The 13313-nt window shown below is 42.0% G+C and overlaps 2 protein-coding genes across 3 annotated transcripts in view; both read right to left on the reverse strand.

Annotated features, from left to right (window-relative positions):
- The window catches only part of sik2b (salt-inducible kinase 2b), a 78951-nt gene extending 74860 nt beyond the window's left edge, over window positions 1-4091 (reverse strand). For both annotated transcript variants that reach the window (XM_056283448.1, XM_056283447.1), the window contains exons 1-2: window positions 3622-4091; window positions 112-228 (exon numbers count right to left, since the gene is read on the reverse strand). In XM_056283448.1, coding sequence (XP_056139423.1) covers window positions 112-228; window positions 3622-3759 — 255 coding nt within the window. In that variant the 5' untranslated portion in view covers window positions 3760-4091. The remainder of the gene's footprint in view (window positions 1-111; window positions 229-3621) is intronic.
- A 722-nt stretch (window positions 4092-4813) lies between these two features.
- laynb (layilin b) lies at window positions 4814-13313 on the reverse strand. Its single transcript, XM_056283443.1, has 7 exons — window positions 13121-13313; window positions 10755-11061; window positions 10289-10446; window positions 9456-9491; window positions 7502-7579; window positions 7194-7311; window positions 4814-6521 (listed from the first exon to the last, which is right to left on the reverse strand). The coding sequence occupies exons 1-7, from the start codon at window positions 13191-13193 to the stop codon at window positions 6194-6196; spliced, it is 1098 nt and encodes a 365-aa protein (XP_056139418.1). The 5' UTR covers window positions 13194-13313; the 3' UTR covers window positions 4814-6193.

Raw genomic sequence — 13313 nt, forward strand, 5'->3', positions numbered from 1 at the left:
CCTAATAATGCGGTATGGCAGTAATGCAGTTATTGTCGCAGCCCTACACAGTAGCTCCAATGAAAGGAGTGGTTGAAATCTTCCAAACATTTCTTGCATGGAAAGACTCACCTGATAGAGTTTGATTATATGTGGATGGTCCAGCATCTTCATGATCTGGACCTCTCTGTAGATTTTCTCCAAGTTGACAGCATCCAGCTGAGTCTTGTCAATGATCTTAATGGCCACCTGTAGGAAAGACAAGCACCAACAACAATAATTAGTTCAATTCTCAACAGGCAACATTGGACTGTTTATACTTGTAAAGGTTCATGAGGCCAAGTGGGGGATGAGAAACAGCATTAGGCATTCCAGAAAAGTCACTGAATTATTTGCCTCTCGCAATATTGTTTTTTTTGCACATCCCAAACTGATGCCTTTTACTGCTGACCAGTTGCTTTTACTGCAGGCCTGCTGGTAGAAACAGTCATATAAAATTCTATAAAAGGTAAAAGGAGAGAGTGGAATCACTTTCACATCTCTGCTGACATCTGCTTCTGAGATGTTGTCCAGCGTGAGATATGCAACAAGTATCGCTTCTGTCTGATGCCTCTGAATCCATCTTAGGCAGGTTCGAGACATCAAGCATCCCGTGAAGATGGAGCAGAGGCAAACACATACCTCATCTGATATACACACTCACAATTACATGCACACGTGTAAATCACACCACATACACATTTGCAAATCTGGACTCCAGCACATACACGCACTCACACATGCACACAGACAGACAGGCACACAAAACCTCCTGGACTTGATGAATGGTGTCTGGTGTTGGTAATAAGCAATATCCATGTCCCTCTTACACTGTCTCATAAACAACATTTTATCAGTGGGATCTGTAGAAGTCCAAATGTTTGTGAGCCGAGCCAGGAAGAGTAAACAAAAATTGACCACAGTTCTCTTACGAGTAATACGCCACTAGAATTTGCAGCATGCAAACTCCCCTGGTCGATAAAAATCAGCGGTTTGTTCTCAAGGTGATGATGTCTGAGAAAAATCACAAATTAAATCCCCTCCATTGGATCATCATCAATTAATTAAAGTTCCCCTCATCAACCCAACCATAAAAAAACAACAAAAAACCCTGCTCTTGGGGCTTTTAGATCGTATTTGTCATACTCAAAGTTAGCACTATAACATTTGTGATTATAGATGCTTCATTTTCCCCAGTGTTATCTCCCCACATATAGTACAGACAGTTATGCAAGTCTGTGCTCAACCCTATCCAAGCACAAAATTCTTTGATGGTTTAGTATTCCCAGGTGAGGACCCTTAGGAAATAAACCTTTGGATCATTAACTTGTTACTTTTAAGAAACTTTGGGTTCTTGGCATGATAAAAAGATTTGCAAGCCTTTGGCTTAGAATTTTTCAGTATTGTGGCTGTAGACAGGATACAATCTCTCTCTCACACACACACACATGCTTCTGCACTGGGCTGACAACAAGGTCATTTAAGGTGAAACAAATGGAAAATGTTCCTTCAGACAATGAATTGAGAGAAGGAATGACAGTAAAGAAAATTTAATGTCTGAGTGGTAATAAACTACCACATGAGCTAATCCAAAAGGTCTGTTGTAGGCCAAGTCAGGGCCAGGTAAAATGGGTTAGCAGTCCTTCACTGTGTGAACACGCGTTTAAACAGTAGTATGTACATAATGAGCTGGATATGATTGTGTCACATGCAGGGGCCATAAGATGAAAAAATGGGTTATGCACACATACAGGTACACATATACTAGAATGCATGCACACATACACACACGCGTACACACACGCGTACACACACGCGTACACACACACACACACACACACACACACACACACACACACACACACACACACACACACAGAGCTCAGGTCTACTATCCAAGAATGTTTAAGCAAGAGTATTCATTGCTGTTTATTACAGTCAAGATAATTCAAAAGGCAGATGACGTCATATCAAGTTAATACTCTCTTCCCATCTCTGACCTTGCCTGCTGTACACATGGCCTGGCCCTGGGCCTGGTCTAGCTAAACAGATGCCGGCTCTCTTTGAGCTGACCAGTGCTGAGTGACCTCTACTCATCGGGCTTTTCTTTTTTCTTTCAGGCTGAACTGGGCAGAATGATAGGGTAGTTTTCTCTTCAGGTAACTTCTAAAGAGTCAACATCCATATCAAGAGTTATTAGTCTGGGTAATCTGATTCCATGCTCTTTCTCCTTTAAAATATTGCCCGTATCCTGTCTCAAAGAATTCAAAATTCTGAAGAGCATTTGTCAGCATTTGTCATTGTTGCTGTCTCCCTCTGTCTTACTGGGATTTTTTTTGTCTGTGTGTCTTTCCGAACCTCAGAACACACATCAGAATCATGTTTAACTGGCCACATAGGTTTGCACATATATGGAATTTGACTCTGGTTTCATGGCTCCCTCAGGGTACTTAACATAGAATAACAACACTACAGCACAAAAATCTTCAGATATATACACAAGGACTGACTATATACAGGCGAAATAAGAGGTGATAAGGTGCAATGTTGCAGAATTATTTCACCCTAACAACCCCTTTGGACATTATCTAATCATGCGGACACTACATCCTTGTGTTTCTGTTGTTACAATGAAAAGTCATGGCACACGATGGTACCGGTCACGAAAAAACAAGCACATCCAAGCACTGATGATAAAGGCCCTCTCAGATCATTCACAACATCTCTGTGCGAAGACAGCTGTAGATTGGGGAGAGCCCACATAAAGATCTTTTCTTTACTTCGAACATATTCACTGTAAATTCCTAACGCCCTAACTCCAGTCCTTTAGTGTTGAACAGGTTGTGCTCCAATATGTGGTTTCATTATTACATCACTGTTTATGCAGAGCAAAAGACCCCAGAGCAATGTCAGTGAATTCCTGTATACAGATTGAATATAATCACTGTGCATGCATGCAAAACGCTTAGCTTTGCAATTACAGCGCACTGACCAAGCCTGGCCCTCCCGCCGCTCTGGGCACTGCTGGGCACAAGAAGCCACAAAAAAATGGCATCACTGACATCATCATCATCATTACATAACGGGACCACCGACCCATGCTGCATGCCCCAGATCTACAGCAAGTGTACCACTGGGTTGTTGACAGAGCACAAACCTAGTGGCTGGTGCTCTGTCTGGGTCATCATTACGGGAGGGGGATGGGGGGCACAGGTGTATGATGATGATAATGATGCGGATGATGATGGAAAAATCAAGGTCACTCTAAATTTCGTGTACTTCTCAGCACCGACTTTGACCCCTGACTTTAACAGAGGTGATGGCCAGGGTCCGTGTGCAATACTAACCGCATATCACCAGCTGTTATTAAAACTGAACAAGTGAGCGGCGGATAACATTGCAACAGCTTTTACTGCCCAGCAGCGCAACCAATCCAAGTTTCGTGGGACACTGTTCTCGTTGCTGCATGATGTGGACAGCATGCCGTGACTATTTGCGGTGTCAAGCGGTGCATAAAGTTATGTAACTCCGTTTCGGACATGAAATCTTACCAAGTTAGCTTTGGGCTAACCACAGTAGGTTCGCGACTCACATACGACTCACCTCAGTCTTGGTTATGCGATGTCGGGCCAGCTTCACAACAGCGAAATTGCCCTTTCCTAAAGTACGCTCGATATCGTAGAAGCCCACACGGACCGGGCCCCGAATTACTGGTTTTTGGAGACTGTCAGCCATGACCATGCTGCTCTGAAATGGGACTCGTGGAAGAGCAGGAGGTAGCCGGACAGGCAGGCAGGCAGGCAGACAGACACAGACAGACAGGGGACGGGCTCACCGACTTAAACGCGACCGATAACGAGGAAAGGAAAATAAATCGTCCGCCGCTGCTACAAACGTGTCCATTAAAAAAAACAAACACAAAACAAAACAGACAAAGTTAATTTCTGTTTCGCCTGGCTAGCTTAAACGCTTAAAAAGGGGAAAGAAAAGTGCCCCGCTTCCCCTTCAATGTCGCGATACGAAACAGGCTACAGACTGGAGCCCGGGGCTGTCTCGCCAGGTTGTCCGGTACAATAAAGGGAGCGATAGTGTTTCAGCCTTTAGGTGCCTCCATCAGATAGAGAGCACACGGGCCGACTCGCAGGAGGCATCATGTTCTCGGGTTGACGTGTATTGACGTCAGAGACATGGGGGTATTTGTACAGGGGGCGGGCCTCCGGAGCCCTTCCACACTTCGGTGCCAATTGGTTTCCACGGCAACCGGACCCACCTCTTACGTCAGCCGCCGAAATTGCTATTCTGAAAATCTGTTTGCTCGTCTGCCCTTGATTGCATGCACAGATAACTTTGAAGCTTGGCCCCGCAGGTGCCTTACTAAGCGTTTCGTGTACTCAAGAGTGAAATAAGTTCTGGGAAAAGGTTTTTTTTTGTTTTTGTTTTTCAAATGTGTGCACGGAAATTAACCTTATAACGTTGCATGTCCTAAAAGTTCCTTTGCAAGGATTCAGTAGGGCGTCAATTCAAGTGTGGTGTTGAGATCCCAATCTCGAAACACTTAGATATGCTTGCATTGCCCAACAGCTCACACAAATCGCAATGAGGAACAACTCAACGGCCGACACTTTACACTGCGAGAGCTACCTAACAGCACCATCTGTTGGTGAAATATTGGAACTGAAACAATACCCGACGTCCTTTGTTTTCACAAGTTGTCGTTGTAATGTCACTAAGCACGAAATATTCCAGTACCCCGCAACAAACACCAGACACTCACATACACTTAAAAACCCAAACACATCATTTTATTGAGTAAGCAACAAAATCACGTTTTACAAATTTCATTTACAACCATATGTTTACCCCCCCCCCCCATTTGTTGTTACGTCTGCAATATTATACACGCTCAGGTCCAGCAGATGTTCTCTTAAGTCTAACACAGAAGACTGTGCAGTGCTAAACTGGCAGGCAGGCCAGTACTCTTAAGGCCTCTGCTGTCACGCATAGACTTCCTGAATGTAAGAGTTCCAGATGTGCTTTTGGCATTTCCTGTCTTACATCCTCCAAAAACTCACTCACTCAGCCTCTCCTTACTGGGCTTGCTATGCCTTTCCATGACACTGACCTACGGTCCACTCTGTAGAAACATTGTGGATATCTGTGTTTAGCTTAGTACATAATGCTATGATAATTTAGCATGTTTAAAATACCATAGTATTCATTTAACAACAATATTGTGCACTGCTGCATGAGAACAATAGTAGTGAATGAATCAGTGTCATGATCAAAACTGGACACTCCCATGAAGGAGGGATGATTCTCCCACACAGTCAGGTGGAGTTGGGAAAAGCCCACAGCTGGGAGGTTTGCTGGGGTCACTGGTATTCTGTCATCAGATTTTATTTTCCCTGTATACTGTCCTGTTTCCTGCCGTCAGTTTCCAAACAGGAAGCGCCAAACCGAGATGACACCATCCTAACCTTGCTGTGTTGGCTCAGAGAAAGAGTCATAATGGATCCTAAGGACATGTCCAAGTCAAAAGAAAGCCTACATGATCTCTTTGTTTTGTTTTTTTGGTCTCATAACGTCAGATGGCGTGATTGTACAAGGCCTGAGTGGTAGACTTTTTGATGAGTACAAGATGAGTAACCTTGCTTGACTCTTCGAAACTTGCACTTATTCTCGAGGGGTGGGGGTTAAATGAGCGATCCGGCACGCCAAAAGCGCCACTTACTCACTTTCATACCGAACTGAACAAGCCTGTTTTTGGTTATTTCAGGCCCAAAGACATCCTCATAAATTTGAAGTTGTTTCATTTCTTGAACTGTGCAACTTTGACCTGGACAACAGTGAACATTCTCAAATAGCTATAAAATTAATTTAATCTTCATACCTCCAACTTTAACCTGCCAAAGCCTGAGCTAGGTGGGGCCTTACAAGCCAAACGCTCATGTACGGTTAACTCACCAGGTAATAGGTCTATGTACAAATCAATTATATCCAGGCTGGGGCACACATGGGAGTGTACCTACTCTATACAACAAAGCTGCATGATACGAATGAAGAAAAAATAGGGAGTAAAAAAAAGAAGTAATTCTGGTGTCCAGGCGATCATATTACATAGTTAGTGGGTAAGAGTTGGTCCAAGGTGCTCAGAGACCATCTAGTGTCAGAAATATTATCCATAGATCTCATTTTCCACCCAGCCAGCCTGACTGCGGTGGTGACGGCTATGTTCTCTGCACGTCTCGTAGATGTCATTGGTAACAAAGCCACTCTCTCTCTCAGGACATGACACATTCTCATAATCATTACACTGGGTGTCCAATGAGGAAGCACAGAAATCTGTTTTCTTTTTGTCAGCTGACATGCTGCTGCCCGGTGCAGTTTGATGAAACTTGGTGATGTCACTGAAGGCATATGGCCCTTGTATGGCGCTTGGTGCCTCCGTTGTTGAGATGAATGTTTCATGTCCATTTGCATAGCAGTCTGATTCTGTCTTCCTCCTAAATAGGAAATATATACATCACAGAGACACAGAGTTCTGAAAAACAGGGAGTCCAACTTGAGGTTAGTGATTTTTGGTAACTTTGAAAAGACCTAGCTTCACAGAATAAAGTCTCATTTTGGTTGAAAACATAAAAATAAATAAATAAATAAATAAACAAAGTGCTAAAGACTTTGTAAAATGTAAAAAAAAATAATTGAGAGGCCATGTGAAGGGTAAAAAAAAGTTATATCAAGAAACGCTTGTAACCACAATATTTATTCACAAGTCATAAACATCCATGTATTTATAACAACATACCCCTATTTCAAATTTTATAAAGTGGGACATTTATTTTGCATTTCTATTGTGCATTTATCAAGATGCTTTGTTTTTCCTTGCAAAAAAACATTCGCATGAGGCACTTTCCAGTCAAAGTGACTCTCATACCAACACTTGATTTACTCTGGATGTATAGAAATCCTTTCTCGATGATCCAGATTTAGCTTTAAAACTACGCTATCATTTTATAGTTCAGAATCTTGTTTATTGGCCATGTAGGTTTGCACAAACATAGAATTTGACTCCGATTTCGTGGCTCTCTCAGTGTACTCAATGTAGTTTGAAGTACAGTAGATGGAGCAGTGTGTAGTCAAGACATAATTACTTTCATATATTGCAATAACTTTACCTCTTTGCAACCACTTTGTAGCAGAGGAATCCAGTGGAAATCAGAAGCAGCAGCAACAGAATTGGAATAGTGGCACAGAGGATGTAGGAGACATACAGCGTATTGTCTGACAGGGACACTGTGAAGGGAAGCGCATCACTTTGCATTACTTCACTCAAAACCGCCTCTCTGTCTCTGAATAGTTGGGGCATACTTGATTCAATTATCACTTCTAGAATATATTTCCAGCACTCTCAGAGGGGCCGTGATGTGCATTAAACCTAATTATCAAGCGTCCCTTGTAAATGACAAGAAGTCTTTCCTTTTACCTGATGATTCAGGTAGTCCTATTTTTATCTTCTCGTTGCTGTCTGTTGTTGACAGAGGGTTTGGCCTTTGTGATGGAACTGGGACATCGAGACATGAGAAGGATACCGTGAGATGATTATAATCAGAGTATCACTGAAAACAATGGGACTCAGCTGTCTGATTTAAACTTTTTCAAACTTCATCCAAAACACAGACGTTGAACTGATTGGTCTTACAGACAGGAATGCTGAAAAAAAAATTCGGGATGTGAAAACACATTTCATTGATCATGAAAATTGCTATTATTTCTTTGTTGACACATAGAAGAAATATAAACATTCAACACCGAATTTCAATCTATAGAAGATTATAGGATTTGTGTACATGCATGTACTGTTGAAGAAGAACCTAGTATGAGCACATCCAGAAAACATTATTAAGGTGCAAGACAAAAATTGCAGAACTAGAGCAAGGTAAGGTCTGCACACTGAAATGCTCCCAAAAACTAATTTATTCAGCATAAATTAGTTTTTGGGAGCATTTAAGTGTTCATGCATGTACTGTTGCAACTTTAAATGTGTTTTGACTGATTTCCAGAACAACCTCGATCCCCAGTGAGATTAGATACATTCTATAAAGCAAAATGTGACCATCTGTGTCAAATATTCAAAAACTGGATGAACAGGCCATGTGCTAATAAGCTGTGAATAATTAATATTTAACAATTTACATAGCCTTTTGTGCAAAATATAAATAATTTCACTACACACCAGTCAGCCAAAACATTAAAACCACTGACAGGTAAGTGAATAACATTGATTATCTTGTTACAATGGCACCTGTCAAGGGGTGGGATATATTAGGCTGCAAGTGAACCCTCAGTTCTTGAAGTTGACGCATTGGAAGCTGGAAAAATGGAGAAGCTTAAGAATCTGAGCCACTTTGACATGGGCCAAATTGTGATGGCTAAACAACAGGGTCAGAGCATCCCCAAAACAGCAGGTCTTGTTGGGTGTTCCTGGTGTGCAGTGGTCAGTACCTACCAAAAGAGGTCCACAAAAGGACAGCCGGTGAACCAGTGACAGGGTCATGGGCGCCCAAGGCTCACTGATGCACATGAGGAGCGAAGGCTAGCTCATCTAGTCCAATCCCACAGAAGAGCTACTGTAGCTCAAATTGCTGAAAAAGTTAATGCTGGCTATGCTAGACAGACAGGTGCCAGAACACCTAGAGCATTACAGCTTGCTGTGTATAGGGATTCTTAGCCACAGACCAGTCAGAGTGCCCATGATTACCCTTGTCCTGTTACTTTGACAAGTGCCACCTACCTAAACATCATTGTAGGCCAGGCACACCTTTTCATGGCAACAGTATTCCCTGATGGCAGTGGCCTCTTTTAGCAGTATAATGCGCCCTGCCACACTGCAAATTTTTTTCAGGAATGGGTTGAGGAACATGAGCCCCTATGGGATGTGCTGGAAAAGCAAGTCCGATCCATGGAGGCCCTACCTTGCAACTTACAGGACTGCTGCTTATGTTTCGGTGCCAGATACTAGAGGACACCTTCAGAGGTCTTGTGGAGTCCATGCCTCGATGGGTCAGAGCTGTTTTGGTGGTATGAGGAGGATCTACTCAATATTAGGCAGATGGTTTTAATGTTTTGGCTGATTGGTGTAAAACAGTGTTGCATAACATCCAGGGCCTTAAATGATTTTGCCCACTGGAGGCCTCCCTTTACACAGATGAAGTGGAAAGCAGAATACTGATAAGGAATAGTGACGCTATGGTTTCCTCTTTTTCTCCTTGGTCTCAGTATAAACAAATGACAAATAATCCAAACTACCTTGAGTATGAACATCAAGGATAGTCACTGATTTACTATCTATATTTCCCAAGAACATGACGTGCTCATTCATGGATGCACATCATGTTCTTGCACATCCATCTGTGTTGTTTGTGGACTGTGTACAGTACCTGTATTTGCCGCTTCAGTAAACGCCACAACTTTGTCTGCAAAAATCAAAGACAGTAAGATAGAATGTAACCCTTGAAGCATATCTGCAATGTACAGTCATTTTTTTCATAAACAGTGAAATAAAATTAGAAATGCCCTGCAAAGGAATCAGTGAGAGCTGGAAACTAGCAAGAGGAACTTTTAAAACAGGTTATATAGAATATAATATATACAACCCTGATATGGAAAACAACAAATATACAAGGTAGAGGAATTAAGAAAAGGTACAATAAAGAAGACAACATTAGGGGACACAGTAAGGAGGAGTTAAACATTTGCTCTAATTCAATTCACTATCAAATATCGTTCTTAGAAAATGCCCAATAAGGACTCAAATCATCACAATGTAGAAATATTCCAATCATAGTAGTATAGAAATGCAAAAATTTTCAAATTCTAGACATCAGTTCAGTTTACATTTACTGCTATGTTAAAAAAAAAAAAACAGAATATGAATTGAGGTGTATAGATCTTAAAGTCCACCATACAGACATCAGTTTAATCCCAGTTATCTCCCCAGTAATACTACAAAATAACTGCTGAATCTGAAATTACTAAAAATTGTATTTTTTTTATTGTTGGGTATGCTAAACTGATAACTACATTGACCATTCTATTAATCATAAAAAGAAGTTTTGTTATTGGATTTTGGTTGGTGAGACAGATGCTCTTGAAATGATAGAAGGCATTTGTAATGAGAAAGGGAGAAACCAAACTATCATGCTTCACAATTTTTTGCTGTTTCCCGGCACAGGACAGCCAGGTACAACAGCAGGCAGTGAAATTAGCTAACCTTCTGTGTATTTGCAGACAAAGTTGTTCTTGGAGTTGCAGTTCTCATCATTCCACTGGAACAGGAAATGACCTTCTTCATCAGGTGGTGCAGAAGGCTGGTGGTACAGAACCACACACATATCACCACCACAGGATGGTTCATCCCAGTGCCAGTTTCTACAGTAGGGCAGATGTTAAATCCAATCTTTAATTGATCAACTGGAAAGAGGATATTACATTACCACGTATGTCTCATTCCAACATAATCCATATTCTGGTATATTCATTTCGTTTAAATATCCACATTCCATCTTCCTGTAATCTGGATATTTCATTATCCATACTCATGCATCAGTCGATAAAGCTGCATTCTGCAGAGTGCCACTTTTAAATGGAAATTATTTCGTCCTTATAGTTTCTTTTGTATATGATATATGCGTGGCACAAAAATTGAAGTTTGCAAAAGTTAACTCCAGATTTAGTACCTGAACTTGGCCCTGCTTCCATCCAACCAGTAGTACTGTGATGGGCAACCTGGGTTGATGGTCCCAACTCTTAAGCGCTGTGGGTTCCTGCGCAAACCAATCCAGAAATCTCCATCTCCAGCCTGCAGCTGCTGTATGAACCTCTCTATCAGTTGTTGCTCGCTCTCCGTCTCGATGCTGAGCAGCTCACCACCGTCCAACCTGCAGGCCTGGCGGGCATCCTCGAAGGTGAGCCTCTGCCTGCTGTCATGGATGTAGGACACTTTGTAGCATGGGCGCTCTGTTCCCCGGCGGCAGATCCTTTGACCTGGGCATCACAGTAAGCATTAATAACACATCAGCATGAGAACAAGCAGCCTTGAACTGTATTCTATTTTTTTTTTTTAGATTGAGTTGGAACCCCAAAGTTGATGTACAGGCGGGTGTTTCAAAGTGACAGTCGAGCTCTTCTGGAGAAACCAGTATAACAATTTAGCTACAGTGTCCTCATAAATCACTGCCTTCAAATTCATTGACCCCCCGTCCAACATACCTTTCAGCCTTTCAGACCTCAACAGCAAAGCCATCTCATGCAATGCACTCACAAAGAGCATACCCCTAACCCATTCTTTGCATTACTCCCATTCTGTCTCAGATACAGGTCAAAAGCCGGGAAAAATAAATAAAAGAAAGTCTGCTACATATATATATATATATATATATATATATATATATATATATATAGACAGGAAGAAATGGAAACGGATGATCCGCTGTGGCGACCCCTAATGGGAGCAGCCAAAAGTAGTAGTATGTATGTATGTATGTATGTATGTATGTATGTATGTATATGTATGTATGTATGTATGTATGTATGTATGTATGTATGTATATATATATATATGTATATATATATATATATATATATATATATATATATATATAGACAGGAAGAAATGGAAACGGATGATCCGCTGTGGCGACCCCTAATGGGAGCAGCCAAAAGTAGTATATATATATATATATATATATATATATATATATAGCGCGCTGTGATGGCCTGGCGGCCTGTCCAGGGTGTCTCCCCGCCTGCCACTCAAATGACTGCTGGGATAGGCTCCAGCATCCCCGTGACCCTGAGAGCAGGATACGCGGTTTGGATTATGGATGGAATGGATGCTTTGGCAGTATACATTTGTCCCCCTCTGCCATTGTGGCTTTGAATAAGGTAGCCCAGTCCTTGTCCATACCCGTGTCACATTAAATGTCATGCAATGCATTTTTGCATGGAGTATGTGGTAGTACCCGTGTCTAACAGTCTGGAGGTTTATATGTAAATACTAGGTAAGAAGGTGAACTTGTACTCTGATGTGAGGAACCTGTATTTTGATGTACTGGCTGTGGCAACAAATTTCTAGACCGTCTAATCCCCAATAATGCAGCGTGGACACATTAAACTGAACATAGCAGAATAGACATGTCAAAACAAAAATTGAGTTTGTTGGATTGGTTTTAGCATTCAAATCTCTCAAAAGTGTTGGGTTGTGTTGAGTACTTGGTTTCCCAAGAAAAACACGTGACATATTTTGAAACGCCTGGGGTCCCCAGATAAAAGTTTGACTACATAAAGTTTGGCCTGTTTCAAAGGTGAATGTGGACGGAATGATGCTGGGCTATGGTTACACAATATAGCTAACGCAATTACGCGCGGACTGAATGTGTTCTCTGTGTATCTCTCCGCGATCTGTACATGACTGGAAAACCCTAACTCAATGAAAACCTCTCCCGAAATGTCTCCCAGATGGACATCGTGTTTTCGACAACAACCGCGGCACATAATCTCGATCAACCTTTATGAATACTTTAAACTTTAAGAACAAACAAACAAACAAACAAACAAAAAACAACGACCCAAGACCGTGATGCAGATGTTGCATAACGGCGAAGTAGTCGGAATTAGTGGAGGTTGTGGTGTTACGCTCGCTGCTGCGCTTCAAGGAGACTTGGAAGTTTGACGTTCGCAGTTTTCCACTACATCACGTGCCGCCGAGATGATTGACAGCACTTTGTTTATCGCTTCAGAAAGACGCTTAACGTTTCAATGGCCGAGGTACAGGGGCAAGTAGCCATTACCCACCGTAAATGCAAAGGAAATTAGCCTCGGCAAAGCACAGCGCAGCACACTAATACGTGTTAACGAGCTTCTTGAAAGCCAGACAAAGCTCTCTTTAAACATCCACAAAATTCCCATTTGGACATTGAAAAAAAAACAAAAAACAAAACCGCGTTTCAGTACAACTACGGAGAGGAAAGTGCACGCGTTCACGTTGTCACCACTTCTAACTACTATGGTAAACACAGCCAGATAGTACGGAGTCGCTCCTTACCGTTTAATTTAGATGCGGATCCCGGGTGGAACAAAACAGCGATAACGGCGCCAAACAGTTTCATCAAATCCATTTCTACATGTTCACTCGTGTGTTCCTAAAAGCTACACAGAACTAACTACACAACAACAGCAACATGGGACAGTGGGGAGAAAGGGGGGTTCCTGTCTGCGACTGAGCAGGCAGAGGGAGA

This window comes from Lampris incognitus, chromosome 7, assembly GCF_029633865.1.
Source record: "Lampris incognitus isolate fLamInc1 chromosome 7, fLamInc1.hap2, whole genome shotgun sequence".
Lineage (NCBI taxonomy): Eukaryota > Metazoa > Chordata > Actinopteri > Lampriformes > Lampridae > Lampris > Lampris incognitus.

What these genes read in the sequence shown, in the direction of transcription:
- laynb (XM_056283443.1), bottom strand. Translation starts at nt 13,193, where the DNA reads ATGGATTTGATGAAACTGTTTGGCGCCGTTATCGCTGTTTTGTTCCAC. An exon ending in ATCCGCATCTAAATTAAACG is followed by an intron (nt 11,062 to 13,120) that starts GTAAGGAGCGAC and finishes TGTGATGCCCAG; the next exon opens with GTCAAAGGATCTGCCGCCGG. An exon ending in TACAAAGTGGTTGCAAAGAG is followed by an intron (nt 6,522 to 7,193) that starts GTAAAGTTATTG and finishes TTTCCTATTTAG; the next exon opens with GAGGAAGACAGAATCAGACT.